The sequence below is a fragment of the Dendropsophus ebraccatus genome, chromosome 13 (assembly GCF_027789765.1).
Source record: "Dendropsophus ebraccatus isolate aDenEbr1 chromosome 13, aDenEbr1.pat, whole genome shotgun sequence".
Lineage (NCBI taxonomy): Eukaryota > Metazoa > Chordata > Amphibia > Anura > Hylidae > Dendropsophus > Dendropsophus ebraccatus.
In genome coordinates, this window is record NC_091466.1 from 39,380,026 (window position 1) to 39,394,455 (window position 14,430).

The 14,430-nt window shown below is 48.0% G+C and overlaps 1 protein-coding gene across 1 annotated transcript in view; it reads left to right on the forward strand.

The window, feature by feature from the left end:
- Positions 1-1,100: 1,100 nt before the first annotated feature.
- The window catches only part of VPS45 (vacuolar protein sorting 45 homolog), a 44,681-nt gene continuing 31,351 nt past the window's right edge, over positions 1,101-14,430 (forward strand). Inside the window, exons 1-5 of the mRNA XM_069949294.1 lie at positions 1,101-1,294; positions 1,985-2,119; positions 5,047-5,107; positions 10,301-10,380; positions 13,792-13,860. Of these exons, the coding sequence (XP_069805395.1) occupies positions 1,202-1,294; positions 1,985-2,119; positions 5,047-5,107; positions 10,301-10,380; positions 13,792-13,860 (438 nt within the window). The 5' untranslated portion in view covers positions 1,101-1,201. The remainder of the gene's footprint in view (positions 1,295-1,984; positions 2,120-5,046; positions 5,108-10,300; positions 10,381-13,791; positions 13,861-14,430) is intronic.

The following is a 14,430-nucleotide window of genomic DNA, read 5'->3' on the forward strand; positions in this document are numbered from 1 at the left end:
GATGCGGGGCATGCCTATCTGTGTGTACGTAGTGTGAGATCAGTGGCCCAAACTCATTTAACCCTTTGAAAATAGCTGTTACTTATTCAAATCATGAAAAATGGCTATATGCCCACTTTGATGCCAGTTTTTATACCCAGAACCACTTTGGGCCAGGCTGGACTCTCTTGGATGTGATGCGGGGCATCCCTCTCTGTGTATTATCAGTGTGAGATCAGTGGCCCAAAGTCAATTTTATTCTTAAACAATAATTTTGTGGTTTTACTTTCATGCCCATTTTTATGCCAACCGTGGGGTCTTTTTTGCCATTTTTATCACCAGTCCTCTCAGGGCCCCTCACTTACGGTAGGGTATGAATATTATACATTTTCTGTAAGAATAATAGCTAAAACAGGAAAAAGAAAAAATCCTCTGAATAAGAAACTGCCGAATAAGAAACCAACTTCAGCCCCGAATAAGAAACTGGCCGAATAAGAAACCAACTTCAGCCTCGTAAAACAAATGGATTTTTGATAGTTTTAGAACTGGGTAAGCCAGGTGAGCAATACTAAATACTTCTGCAGCTGGTTTATTTTTAACCCCTCTCTGAAGTATCCCTTTAAATTGACTCATTGACATTTTTGCACCCCCCTCCTGCAGGCTTGGATCCCCAATGCTTCCCCACCACCACATGCACAGTTAGTGGACCCCTTTTACATTCACACTTGGCACCCCGATTGTTCCCTGCCCCCACCTGAACCGTCTCCAATAACCTGCAGTCCTACTGGCACTGAGGAAAGAAACTGAGCGCCGAGCGAGCATATACAGCGCACAGTCACATGACAGCTAAAGCCACGTGACTGCTCACATCCTAGCGACTCCAGTCTAGCATTTACTGTGGCGGAAGCGGGGAGGTTGCCCCGACCATACATTTTGGCGACTCCTTAGTCATGTGTAAAATGCAATGGCTTCTGCTAGATAATATCACCATTAAAGTTTATCTTTAGTCAGTTGTCTAGAATGGAGTTATTGTGGTGAGGACCTTCAGGGAGCAACTCCATTCCAGACGCAACTGACTACAATTCCTAGCGTGCTTCACGGAGCGCAGTGACAGACAGACTCTGATTCCTACAACTCCCAGCTGCCTTTGCGGCGACACCCGGAAGAGAAGGTGCTGTTGGCAGATTCTAGCTGACATCGGGCAGCTGAAAGATCAGTGATCATGAATGTGGTGCTGGCGGTCAAGCAGTATGTGTCCAAGATGATAGAAGACAGCGGGCCTGGCATGAAGGTGCTGCTTATGGACAAGGAGACGGTAAGAGGCTGGAGGATACAGGATACATGGGATGGCTCTGGCTCACCAATGACAAGTGGCTCTTTTTATTTACATACATTTTGCATCTTATGCTGCCCCCTCCCCTGCCCCCACATATGTCCCTTATTTAATATCTGTAATGCAACAAAAAATGTTGTGCCCACCAGGGGTAAGGACCATCATCTCCCCAGCTGTTGCAAAATTACAATTCCCATCATGCCCAGACAGCCATAGCATCAACTTTGGCTGCCCAGGCATGATGGGAATTGTAGTTTTGCTACAGCCTCCACATCCCTGCTTAGACTATAGTACATTGCAGAACATTCATCATATGTGGTGCCCCCACAATGCTGCCATAACCATTTATTACCAATGGGGGTCCTCATTGATTATAAAGAGCCCATCATCTGTAGACAGATATTCTGCAGGCACCACTACTGTTAAAGGGGTTATCCAGCGCTACAAAAACATGGCCACTTTTCCCCCTACTGTTGACTCCAGTTCAGGTGCGGTTTATAATTAAGCTCCATTTACTTCAATGGAACGGAGTTTCAAAACCCCACCCAAACTGGAGTCGAGAGTAGGGGGAAAGTGGCCATGTTTTTGTAGCGCTGGCTAACCTTTTTAAGTGCATCTCATCCTGTCTTTATGACAAATCCACTAATGTTCTCATGTGTCCCTTTCCTACAGACAAGTGTGGTCAGTATGGTTTACACCCAGTCCGAGATCCTGCAGAAAGAGGTCTACCTGTTTGAACGCATTGACTCGGCCAATCGGGAAAGCATGAAGCACCTGAAGGCCATATGTTTCCTTAGGCCCACCAAGGTAATGTTGGAATGGTGTAGACACAACGGGTTAATACATCTGTGGGAGCTTTTCTGCTTGATTTTGATTGACCCCCATGAGAACCTACAGATTCAGGACCCCTGGGAGACAGCAGTATGCTATGAATGTTTCTTCTAAACTAGCTGACATTTTCTCTGCAGTCTGTAGGGAAGTGGCTACCTGGTATAGAATGTAACATAATGGCATAAAGGAGTATAACATGATGTTTATGGCACATTCACACTAATAGCACAAAGGACAGTCCTTTCCAAAGGTAGGACCCTGGGTATAGTCCATAAATACCTGTTTATGGAATATCTTTTTTAGGTTATGTCCACACAATGTCTTTTTTCAGACTGCCATATTTTGATTATTACGTATGTAAAAAACACTTGTCTGAATATCGCAGTAAGGCGTATTAGGGTGAGTAACTTTTATGTTAATATGTACCTGTCATTTTCAAAAACTTTTGGCACGTCATAGAAGATAGAGGGTCCGACAGCATCCAGTGGTAAGGTTCGGAGTTTTATTGCAGCATCTTCAGGTACATCAGGAAAATGTGATGTTTAGACTGGTCTTTATTATTATGATCAGTATTATTGCTTGATAAAGACTGGTTAGGTTGAAATGGATCACATTTTCCTGATGTACCTGGACATGCTGCAATAAAACTCTAGATCAGGGGTGGGGAACCTTTTCCATGTCGAGGGCCGGTCGGGCATTAATAAAATCATTCGAGGGCCGCATACCGTGCGCGGCAGTTAGTAGCGGGGGTTTGGAGCACCCAGGACAAGGCATAGTATTGTTCCCCTAGTGCCCCTGCTATTGTAGTTAACCCCCAGTGATGCCCCTTGTAGTCTAGTTAACCCCCAAGTCATGTCCCTGGTAGCCTAGTTAACCCCCATCAGTCATGTCCCTGGTAGCCTAGTTATTCCCCCCCCATCAGTCATGTCTCTGGTAGCCTAGTTGTCCCCCCCATCAGTCATGTCCCTGGTAGCCTAGTTGTCCCCCCCCCCCCATCAGTCATGTCCCTGGTAGCCTAGTTATTCCCCCCCCCATCAGTCATGTCTCTGGTAGCCTAGTTGTCCCCCCCCATCAGTCATGTCTCTGGTAGCCTAGTTGTCCCCCCCATCAGTCATGTCTCTGGTAGCCTAGTTGTCCCCCCCATCAGTCATGTCTCTGGTAGCCTAGTTGTCCCCCCCATCAGTCATGTCCCTGGTAGCCTAGTTGTCCCCCCCATCAGTCATGTCCCTGGTAGCCTAGTTGTCCCCCCCATCAGTCATGTCCCTGGTGGCCTAGTTGCCCCCCCCCCCATCAGGCATGTCCCTGGTAGCCTAGTTAACCCCCATCAGGCATGTCCCTGGTAGCCTAGTTGTCCCCCCCCCCATCAGTTATGTCCCTGGTAGCCTAGTTATTCCCCCACCCCCATCAGTCATGTCTCTGGTAGCCTAGTTATTCCCCCCCCCATCAGGCATGTCCCTGGTAGCCTAGTTATCCCCCCCCCATCAGGCATGTCCCTGGTAGCCTAGTTATTCCCCCCCCCCATCAGTCATGTCTCTGGTAGCCTAGTTGTCCCCCCCCATCAGGCATGTCCCTGGTAGCCTAGTTGTCCCCCCCATCAGTCATGTCCCTGGTAGCCTAGTTGTCCCCCCCCATCAGTCATGTCCCTGGTAGCCTAGTTGTCCCCCCCATCAGGCATGTCCCTGGTAGCCTAGTTGTCCCCCCCCCATCAGTCATGTCCCTGGTAGCCTAGTTGTCCCCCCCCATCAGTCATGTCCCTGGTAGCCTAGTTGTCCCCCCCCATCAGTCTTGTCCCTGGTAGCCTAGTTGTCCCCCCCCATCAGTCATGTCCCTGGTAGCCTAGTTGTCCCCATCAGTCATGTCCCTGGTAGCCTAGTTGTCCCCCCCCCATCAGTCATGTCCCTGGTTGCCTAGTTGTCCCCCCCCCCCATCAGTCATGTCCCTGGTAGCCTAGTTATTCCCCCCCCCCCCCCCCATCAGTCATGTCTCTGGTAGCCTAGTTATTCCCCCCCCCATCAGGCATGTCCCTGGTAGCCTAGTTGTCCCCCCCCATCAGGCATGTCCCTGGTAGCCTAGTTGTCCCCCCCATCAGTCATGTCCCTGGTGGCCTAGTTAACCCCCAAATAAAAAAATAAACATCCCACTCACCTTACCTCCGGTCCCACGCTGTCCAGGTCCTCTTCTCTCCCAGGTCCTCTGTGCCGGTCTTCTCCTGCAGGCGGCGCGCGATGAAATGACGTCATCGCGCGCGGCCCGCAGGAGACTAAAGACACGCGCCGCTCTGTTGGGGAAGAAGCCGGCACAGACAGCATCCTCCGGTGTCCGGCAGCTGTCACAGACACCAGAGGATGCGGTGTATGCCGGCTTCTTCCCCAGCAGAGCGGCGAGCATCACAGGGGAGCTGCGGGCCGCGGGCCGCATCGGGAGGTCTCAGGGGCCGGATGCGGCCCGAGGGCCGGAGGTTCCCCACCCCTGCTCTAGATGCTGTTGGATCCGCTATCTTCTCTGTGCTACAATTGTGCCAGTGTCTTGGATTACTGGCCCTCTGGCGTTCATCCGACACCACACCAACTATGTGGACTTTATAGAAAAAGGTGCTGTTGGACTCTTCTCTGCTGTTACGTCATAGAGACATGTCAAAAGTTTCAAAGTGTTAAGACCACTACTGGTCATTAGAGCTGGTAGAACAGCTTGGCTAAGTGCTTCATCTCGCTGTAGGAGACAATCTCCTAACATTTAGAATGGAGACTGTTGGCAGGCAGTAAGGGAGTGAAGCACTCCACCCAGTTCTTGGTGGGGATTTAGGTGTTTAAACAATTAGTATATTTGACATGTCTCTCAGACTGTTGCACCACTTTTTACTTGCTCAAAATCCACTCTAATATTATGTTTTTTCCCTTTAAAAGGAAAATGTTGAATATCTGATCAAGGAGCTACGACGACCAAAGTACAGTGTCTACTTCCTATGTGAGTATGTTTTAAAGGATCTGAATGTCCAGCTTAAAGGGATTGTCCAGCAAAAAAAAATTTTCTTTCAAATCAACTGTGTATAAAGTTGTATAGATTTGTAATTTACCTCTATTTAAAAATCTCAAGTCTTCCCATACTTATAAGCTACTACATGTCCTGCAGGAAATGTTGTTTTATTTACATTCAGACACAGTGCTCTCTGCTGACATCTCTGTCCGAAACAGGAACTGTCCTCAGCAGGAGAGGTTTTCTAAAGGGATTTGCTGCTGCTGCTGGACAGTTGCTGATATGGACAGAGGTGTCATCAGAGAGCACTGTTTTTAAATGTAAATAAAACAACACTTCCTGCATGACATATAGTAGCTTATAAGTATGGAAAGTCTTGAGATTTTTAAATAGAAGTAAATTACAAATCTATATAACTTTCTGACACCAGTTGATTTGAAAGAAAACCATTTTCGCTGGACAACCCCTTTAAAATTGAAGACATTCAAGCTAAGGGCCTTTTTGAACCGTGAACTATACTGAGCCTATTACATGGCTCAGTGATTGTGTGGACAGGGCCGCAGGGACATTGCCAACAGTGTCCGTGCAGCCCTTGCTTTGAAGGGGTACTCCGGCATCGGTATATAGGAAAAAAATTAAAGATCTTTGGGGAGATTTATCATCATTATAGACCATTTTTTTGGAGTGAAAATGTCGCAAAATTTTGCGCACCCGCATAGCTGCGCAAAATTTTGCGACATTTCACCTACTTAGACTGATCATGCCTACTTCAGCTTAAGCTGAAAGTAAGCATGATTTATCACGTGCGACTATCTAAAATGGTCGCACATGTGTCGCAAACTCACTCCACACTAGAGGTGGTCTATTTCACCACCTATACTGTGGAGAGAGTTTGCTCCGTGGGTCGGGTGCAGTGCACCCGGTCCACGGAGTGTAAAGGGTTAAGTAGTGATGCAGCAGCATCACTACTAAGCCCCTGGGGCTGTACAGTAAGGAGGGGTGCTTAGCGCACCCCTCCTTGCAGTACAGAAGCAGGGAATCCCCTTAATTAAGCCGGGATTCCCTGCCTACAGGGTTTCCCACTCAAAAGCAGAAAGCAGTGTGGTGCTGGGCGGGAAATTTAAAATCCTGGCACAGAAGTTACAGTCTGGCTCCCAGGGGCTTGACCCTTGGGAGACAGACTGTAACTGCCATGCCCATGCTGGAGGTCACCCAGCTTTCCCAGCATCCTGTAAGGTTAACCCTTACAGGATGCTGGGAAAGTTGGGTGACCTCCAGCATGGGCGTTACAGTCTGGCTCCCAGGGTACTTAACCCCCTGGGAGTCAGACTGTTCTGGCACTACATCTGCACCAGCAAGGAAGGGGGTTAAGTGCCCCCTTCCTTCCTGGGGCAGATGCAGTGCGATCTCCATGGGGAAGGGGGGGGTTGATGTTGGGGCTGGGGGTTACCTACTGAGTCTTCTTCAGCAGTTGGCAGCAGCCCCCGAATGTCCCGATAAGCTCCGCCCCCGCTACAGTAAGCCCCACCCCTGAAATCGGCACGGAGCTTATCATCGCGGGGGCGGAGCTTACCGGGACATTCGGGGACTGCTGCCAACTGCTGAAGAAGACTCAGCAGGTAACCCCCAGCCCCTAGCCTCAACCCCCCCCCCTTCCCCATGGAGATCGCACTGCATCTGCCCCAGCAAGGAAGGGGGCACTTAACCCCCCTCCTTGCTGGTGCAGGTGCAGTGCCAGAACAGTCTGGTCCCCAGGGGGTTAAGTCCCTGGGAGCCAGACTGTAACTCCCATGCCCATGCTGAAGGTCACCCAGCTTTCCCAGGATACTGTAAGGGTTAACCTTACAGGATGCTGGGAAAGCTGGGTGACTTCCAGCATAGGCATGGGAGTTACAGTCTGGCTCCCCGGGACTTAACCCCTTGCTTGCTATTTGTTTTTGCTTTTTTCTTTTCAAGATACCGCATGCAGAGGATTACGTCAGATTCGTTTGGACTACGTCGATGACTGGTGGACTTTACTGTTCAATAAAATGGTCAACGAGGGGTGTGGGGGTTTATTTGAATAAAAACATTTTCTCGGTGTGTTGTGTTTTCTTTCATTACTTTACAGACTTAGTAGTGGAAGCTGTCTAATAGACGGAATCCATTACTAAGTCAGGGCCTAGTGTTAGCCGGTATAAAATGGCTAACACTAACCCCGCCATTATTACCCCAGTACCCAATGCCACCAGGGGTACTGGGAAGAGCCGGGTGCCAGTGGTCCCGGAGCATCAAAATTGGCGCTCCTGGACTGGGGCAGCAGCAGGCTGGTAATATTTAGGCCGGGGGGGGCCTAAACCAATGGCTCTTCCCACCCTGGTGTTACCAGCAGGCTGCTGTTGCTTGGTTTTTATCCCGGCTGGTTATGAAAATAGGGGGAACCCTATGCGGGTTTTTTTTTTTTTAAATAAATAATTTAAAAAAAAAACGCATAGGGTTCCCCCTATTGTGATAAGCAGCCGGGTTAATAACCAAGCAACAGCAGCCTGGTAACACAACAGGGTGGGAAGAGCCATTGGTGTAGGCCCTCCCCAGCCTAAATATTACCAGCCTGCTGCCGCCCCAGTCCAGGAGCGCCAATTTTGACGCTCCGGGACCACTGGCACCCGGCTCTTCCCAGTACCCCTGGTGGCATTGGGTACTGGGGTAATAATGGGGGGGTTAGTGTTAGCCATTTTATACCGGCTAACACTAAGCCCTGACTTAGTAATGGATTCTGTCTATCAGACAGCTTCCACTACTAAGTCTGTAAAGTAATGAAAGAAAACACAACACACCGAGAAAATGTTTTTATTCAAATAAACCCCCCCCCCCCCACACCCCTCGTTGACCATTTTATTGAACAGTAAAGTCCGCCGGTCATCGACGTAGTCCAAACGAATCCGACGTAATCCTCTGCATGCGGTATCTGGAAAAGAAAGGGAGAAGAAAATGCTCATTACCTAGGAGGCAAACCAGGGCCAATGAGACTATTTAGAGACAATTTTTAGACTATTCAGAGACAATTCTGAGCCAAACAAATCAGCACCACAGAAAATAGACCAGGCTTATCCCTGATAGTAAATTGCACTTTAAATACACCAGTCTATTCATGCCAAAGCAGAAATAGACCACATCTAGAAAAATCCCCTGTTGATAAATCTCCCCCCTTGTGCTTACTTCTCCATACTCCCCTGTGTCCTGCCATGTCTCTGGGTCTCTTCTAACCACATCTGCCGCCACTTTCACAGACGAACCAGTCTTGGAAGTGACAGCCTGCTCAGCCAATCACTGGCCACTGCAGTCTCCAGTCACTACACAGACTGGACCATCTGCAGCAGAGTCAGCAGGAGACCCAGAGATACTGCAGGAGGACACTGGGGAAGCATGGAGCTGTAAGCATAACATGTTTATTATTTTCTGGTTACCGACGCTGGAGTACTCCTTTAATCAGCTGTCAGCTGGTTAAAGCTATTACACAGAGCGATGTGTGGCTGGTGATTTTTAAACTTGCTGACAGACAGTGAACAGCAGACGAGTAAACGATTGCTTGCGACTCAGCTGATTGTTGTTTTTTTTTTTTTTTTTTTTTTTTTTTTTTTATTACACAGTGCTATATCTGCCAAATTTGACCTATGTTCAGCATAGCGACCCATCACTTTTAGGTTACAAACCCACTTGGCGGGTCTGCAGCGAGTCTCCATGCTGCGTTTTTGCAGCGAGACTCGCTGCAGATCCCGGCCCTATGCTTTTAATGGCAGACAAACACGCAGCAGGGATGTACATCCCTGCTGCGAGTTTGTCTGCAGCCCACCCCATTAACCCCCCGGCCGCCGGAGCTGATACTTCCCCTGATCCCGGCTCCGGCGGTTCCCGAGGTCTTCAGCAAGCCGGAGCGGGGACCAGGTGAAGTATATGCTCCAGCCAGCCGCAGCCCCGGCCGCCCGATCGCCCCCGCAGCCCCGGCCGCCCGATCGCCCCCCCCCCCCCCCCCCCCCCCCCCCCGCAGCACCGATCGCACGCCCCCCCCGCAGCCCCGATCGCCCCCCCCCCCCCCCAGCCCCGGCCGCCCGATCGCCCCCCCGCAGCACCGATCGCTTACACGCCCCCCTGCAGCCCCGGCCGCTCGATCGGGGGGGGGCGTGCGATCGGTGCTGCGGGGGGGCGTGCGATCGGTGCTGCGGGGGGGCGATCGGGCGGCCGGGGCTGCGGGGGGGGCGATCGGGCGGCCGGGGCTGCGGGGGGGGGGCGATCGGGCGGGGGGGGGCGATCGGGCGGCCGGGGCTGCGGGGGGGGCGATCGGGCGGCCGGGGCTGCGGGCGGCTGGCTGGAGCATATACTTCACCTGGTCCCCGCTCCGGCTTGCTGAAGACATCGGGAACCGCCGGAGCCGGGATCAGGTGAAGTATCAGCTCCGGCGGCCGGGGGGTTAATGGGGAGGGCTGCAGACAAACTCGCAGCAGGGATGTACATCCCTGCTGCGTGTTTGTCTGCCATTAAAAGCATAGGGCCGGGATCTGCAGCGAGTCTCGCTGCAAAAACGCAGCATGGAGACTCGCTGCAGACCCGCCAAGTGGGTTTGTAACCTTAATGTGATTAGCAACACTGAAGAGATTTGCCTGCCTTATTATTCATGTGGCTCAGCACATAGTTGAGAACAGGGACACATTAAGGGACCAGTTTAGGGGGGCACTTTTATGTTCCTAATGCCCCTACGTAAACATTTCTCACTCTGTGAATTCTTCATTACTTTTATATTGTACTGATCCTGAGTTACATCCTGTACATCTTGCTGGGAGGTTCAGGTGTAAAGTCTGCAGAATACTGATTGCAGCTCTGGAGTATCATACAGAATGTAACTCATGATGAGTAATGCATGTGCATAGTGACTCTGCCAGCATTATATTGAGTGCAGCTGTAGAGTATGATACAGTATGTAACTCAGAATGCATACAGGATAACTCCACCAGTAGAATGGTAAGTACATCTCTGAAGTATAATACAATGACTTTGAATTTTTTTTATAGATAAACTGAAATTGGCTTCTAAGGTGGCCATACCCTTTATAAAAACCCAGGAAGACTAGCAATGCATTTTAAAATTGTGCAGTTTGTACCAAAGTTATTATAGCATGAAATAAGGTGTAATTCAGTTTTTTTATTTTAGATTTTAGCAATGTGATAAGCAAGAGTGATGTAAAGTCTCTGTCTGAGGCAGATGAACAGGAGGTGGTGGCAGAAGTGCAGGTAAGCATACCCCTTTATTTATTGGTAAGCTCATCTTCTGTACATGGGTTGCTGTGTGTAGAATCTCATCCAGCTTTACAAATTTGCAGCATTTCTGTCCTATGTAATTTCACTCTTTGTAACATGGTTGACCACATTTTTGTGTACGCTATAAGGCTATGTTCACACAGCGTAAAAGTACGGCTGTTGTTGCCATCGGCAACAACGGCCGTACTTTCTACGGTGTGGAACACTTTCTATTGTTCTATGAGATCCCGGCCGGAGCGTATACACATAGTATTCGCTCCGGCCGGAATCCCATGCGGGGCCGCAAAGAACTGACTTGTCAGTTTTCTGCGGCCACAATTCAGTGGATTGCGGCCGCAGAAAGACCTGTCAGTTAACACAATAAGGCAAGCGGCTCTGGGCAGGTCACAGAACGGCTGGTCTCATACATAGTGTTTTATTTTTTTTTTAAGTATACTTTTATAAAATTTTATTCAAATATATATATATATATATATATATATATATATATATATATATACATATATAATTTTTTTTTTTTTTTAAACAAGGACAATAACAGTAGTCCATACTCCTAATAAAAAGAAATAACAAATGTACAAAAACTATACAGACATCAACAAAGCATACCATAATGACATCTACCTCCAAATGACAGGGTTAACACTTCTAGAGTAGCCATAATTGATCTGTTTCTTGATCCTTATATACCAAGGGCTCCAGATGGCGGCCAAAATGGTCGCCAATGCGACTGATATCTTGCAAATGGCGCCCAGGTTTATTAATCTGGGCGCCATTTGCTACTGGCCCCGGCGGCGGCTGTCTCTTTAAGGACTTCCGCACGCTGCACCGAAGCACGTGGCGCCTCTGCGGCCGTCCGTCCAGTGAATGACGGACGTGCTGGATGACGTGTGCGGGGACACGCTTCTCCAGTGACGTCATTCATTGGACAGACTGCCGCAGAGGCGCCACACTCCTCCAGCTCCTCTCTCCCGCCTCTCCTCACCCAGCGGTTCTTCAAGTACACCCCAGCGGCACCAATTTGTGGATAGTGTGTGTGAGTACAACCGGAGGGACGGCAGGGGTGGCGGCCGGCCACTAATCTGTGTGGGGGGACCGCGGCCTGGGCGGCTGATTGGTAGTGTCTGTTGTGATGGCGGCCAGGTGCGGTAGTCAGTGCGTGTGGGGCGCTGGGGGGGGGGTATGTATAGACTGCACAGTACCACTTCCCTCAGTGTCAGTATGTATAGACTGCACAGTACCACTTCCCTTAGTGTCAGTATGTATAGACTGCACAGTACCACTTCCCTCAGTGTCTGTATGTATAGACTGCACAGTACCACTTCCCTCAGTGTCAGTATGTATAGACTGCACAGTACCATTTCCATCAGTGTCTGTATGTATAGACTGCACAGTACCACTTCCCTCAGTGTCTGTATGTATAGACTGCACAGTACCACTTCCCTCAGTGTCTGTATGTATAGACTGCACAGTACCACTTCCCTCAGTGTCTGTATGTATACACTGCACAGTACCACTTCCCTCAGTGTGTGTGTATGTATACACTGCACAGTACCACTTCCCTCAGTGTCTGTATATACACTGCACAGTACCACTTCCCTCAGTGTGTGTGTATATACACTGCACAGTACCACTTCCCTCAGTGTCAGTATGTATAGACTGCACAGTACCACTTCCCTCAGTGTGTGTGTGTGTGTGTGTGTATACACTGCACAGTACCACTTCCCTCAGTGTCTGTATGTATATACACTGCACAGTACCACTTCCCTCAGTGTCTGTATGTATAGACAGCACAGTACCACTTCCCTCAGTGTCTGTATGTATAGACTGCACAGTACCACTTCCCTCAGTGTCTGTATGTATAGACTGCACAGTACCACTTCCCTCAGTGTCTGTATGTATAGACTGCACAGTACCACTTCCCTCAGTGTCAGTATGTATAGACTGCACAGTACCACTTCCCTCAGTGTCTGTATGTATACACTGCACAGTACCACTTCCCTCAGTGTGTGTGTATGTATACACTGCACAGTACCACTTCCCTCAGTGTCTGTATATACACTGCACAGTACCACTTCCCTCAGTGTCTGTATATACACTGCACAGTACCTCTTCCCTCAGTGTGTGTGTGTGTGTGTGTATATACACTGCACAGTACCACTTCCCTCAGTGTGTGTGTGTGTATATACACTGCACAGTACCACTTCCTCAGTGTGTGTGTATATACACTGCACAGTACCTCTTCCCTCAGTGTGTGTGTATATACACTGCACAGTACCACTTCCCTCAGTGTCTGTATGTATATACACTGCACAGTACCTCTTCCCTCAGTGTGTGTGTATATACACTGCACAGTACCACTTCCCTCAGTGTCTGTATGTATATACACTGCACAATACCTCTTCCCTCAGTGTCTGTATGTATATACACTGCACAGTACCACTTCCCTCAGTGTCTGTATGTATATACACTGCACAGTACCACTTCCCTCAGTGTCTGTATGTATATACACTGCACAGTACCACTTCCCTCAGTGTCTGTATGTATATACACTGCACAGTACCACTTCCCTCAGTGTCTGTATGTATATACACTGCACAGTACCACTTCCCTCAGTGTCTGTATGTATATACACTGACTCAGAACCTGACTTGTAGACCACCTCACACATTCTAGTGGACTGTATATTGTTGTCAAGTTGCAAGCTTTTAAGTTCAAGTTCAGAAGAGTAAGCCTCATTAAAAGGCTAGCCAAGTGAAGCTGAAGTACTGAGTCAGACTGTATATGGTTGTCAAGTTGCAAGTTTCCATGTTGAACGTTTTCAAACTAAGAAAAGAGAGAATCTAAAGGAGGAGGATGCTGCCGTGGCCTCTGCACACAGTAAGTCCCATTTAACATAACATTAATTTTACATGTTTTAAAATGTTGGCGACCAAATATTCTATTTGGCGCCTAAATTTTTCAGGTTAGGAGCCAATGGCTCCTAGGTAATTTTTTAGTCTGGAGCCCTGTATAATATATATATATATATATATATATATATATATATATATATATATATATATATATATATATATATATAATTATATAATTATGATGGAAGTCAATGAAAAATAGATCAAAACAATGGATTTTTTTTTGTTTGTTTGTTTGCTTTCTTCAATAAACTTTGAACAGAATGTAAAAATGCAGTGTGAACCCAGTCTAAGGCTATGTTCACACAACTTCAAAATGTTATTTTATAACAATGGCCATTATTTGCGTTTTATAAAAACGGTTTACTTTTGTGTTATAGTTTATGGACAATCATATGTACATGTTGACCTTATTATTTACTGCGTACTGACCTTACCTTGTCCATTATTTTTTTGTTACTGTTTACAGGAATTTTATGGAGACTATATTGCTGTGAATCCTCACGTCTTTTCTTTAAACATAGTAGGCTGCTATCAGGTAAGATAACCTCTTGGTTCTTCTGATTGGCTGAAAAAGCTCATTGACAGGCAGGATGCATCATGTTTTAGACATTTCATATTGGCCTTTTATAAATGCTCCAGGGTTTTTTCTAGAACCAGAATTTCTCTGAAATGTGAACAGTATACAGTTCCCTGCTCTTTATACTGCCCACAAAACAGCAGAACCATTCGTATGTTACAGGTAGTATGTTGAGGTAGTGGCCTTTGTGTTGTGCATGTTGCTTGACATCTATTTCCATCTGTTTAAGGCAGACTGGTATACTAGGCCCAAACTTTTTCTGGTTGGCCAACAAGGACGAATAAATGGAGCTGTGGGTCACGGGGCAACTTGCGGCTCCATCCAAAACAAAGCCGGGCATGGAGAATGGACCCCCCGCAATCTCATACTTGTCCCCTATCCTATGGTTTTCAATTGGGAAACCGTTTTTTAAGTTTGTTTTTTTTTCCAGATGGATAAATAAATATATAGCAAAAATTACTCTCCATAGGGAGGAGGTGGGGGGATGTTTTGAGTGGCCCTCATATGGATTATGCGCATATGTAAGAG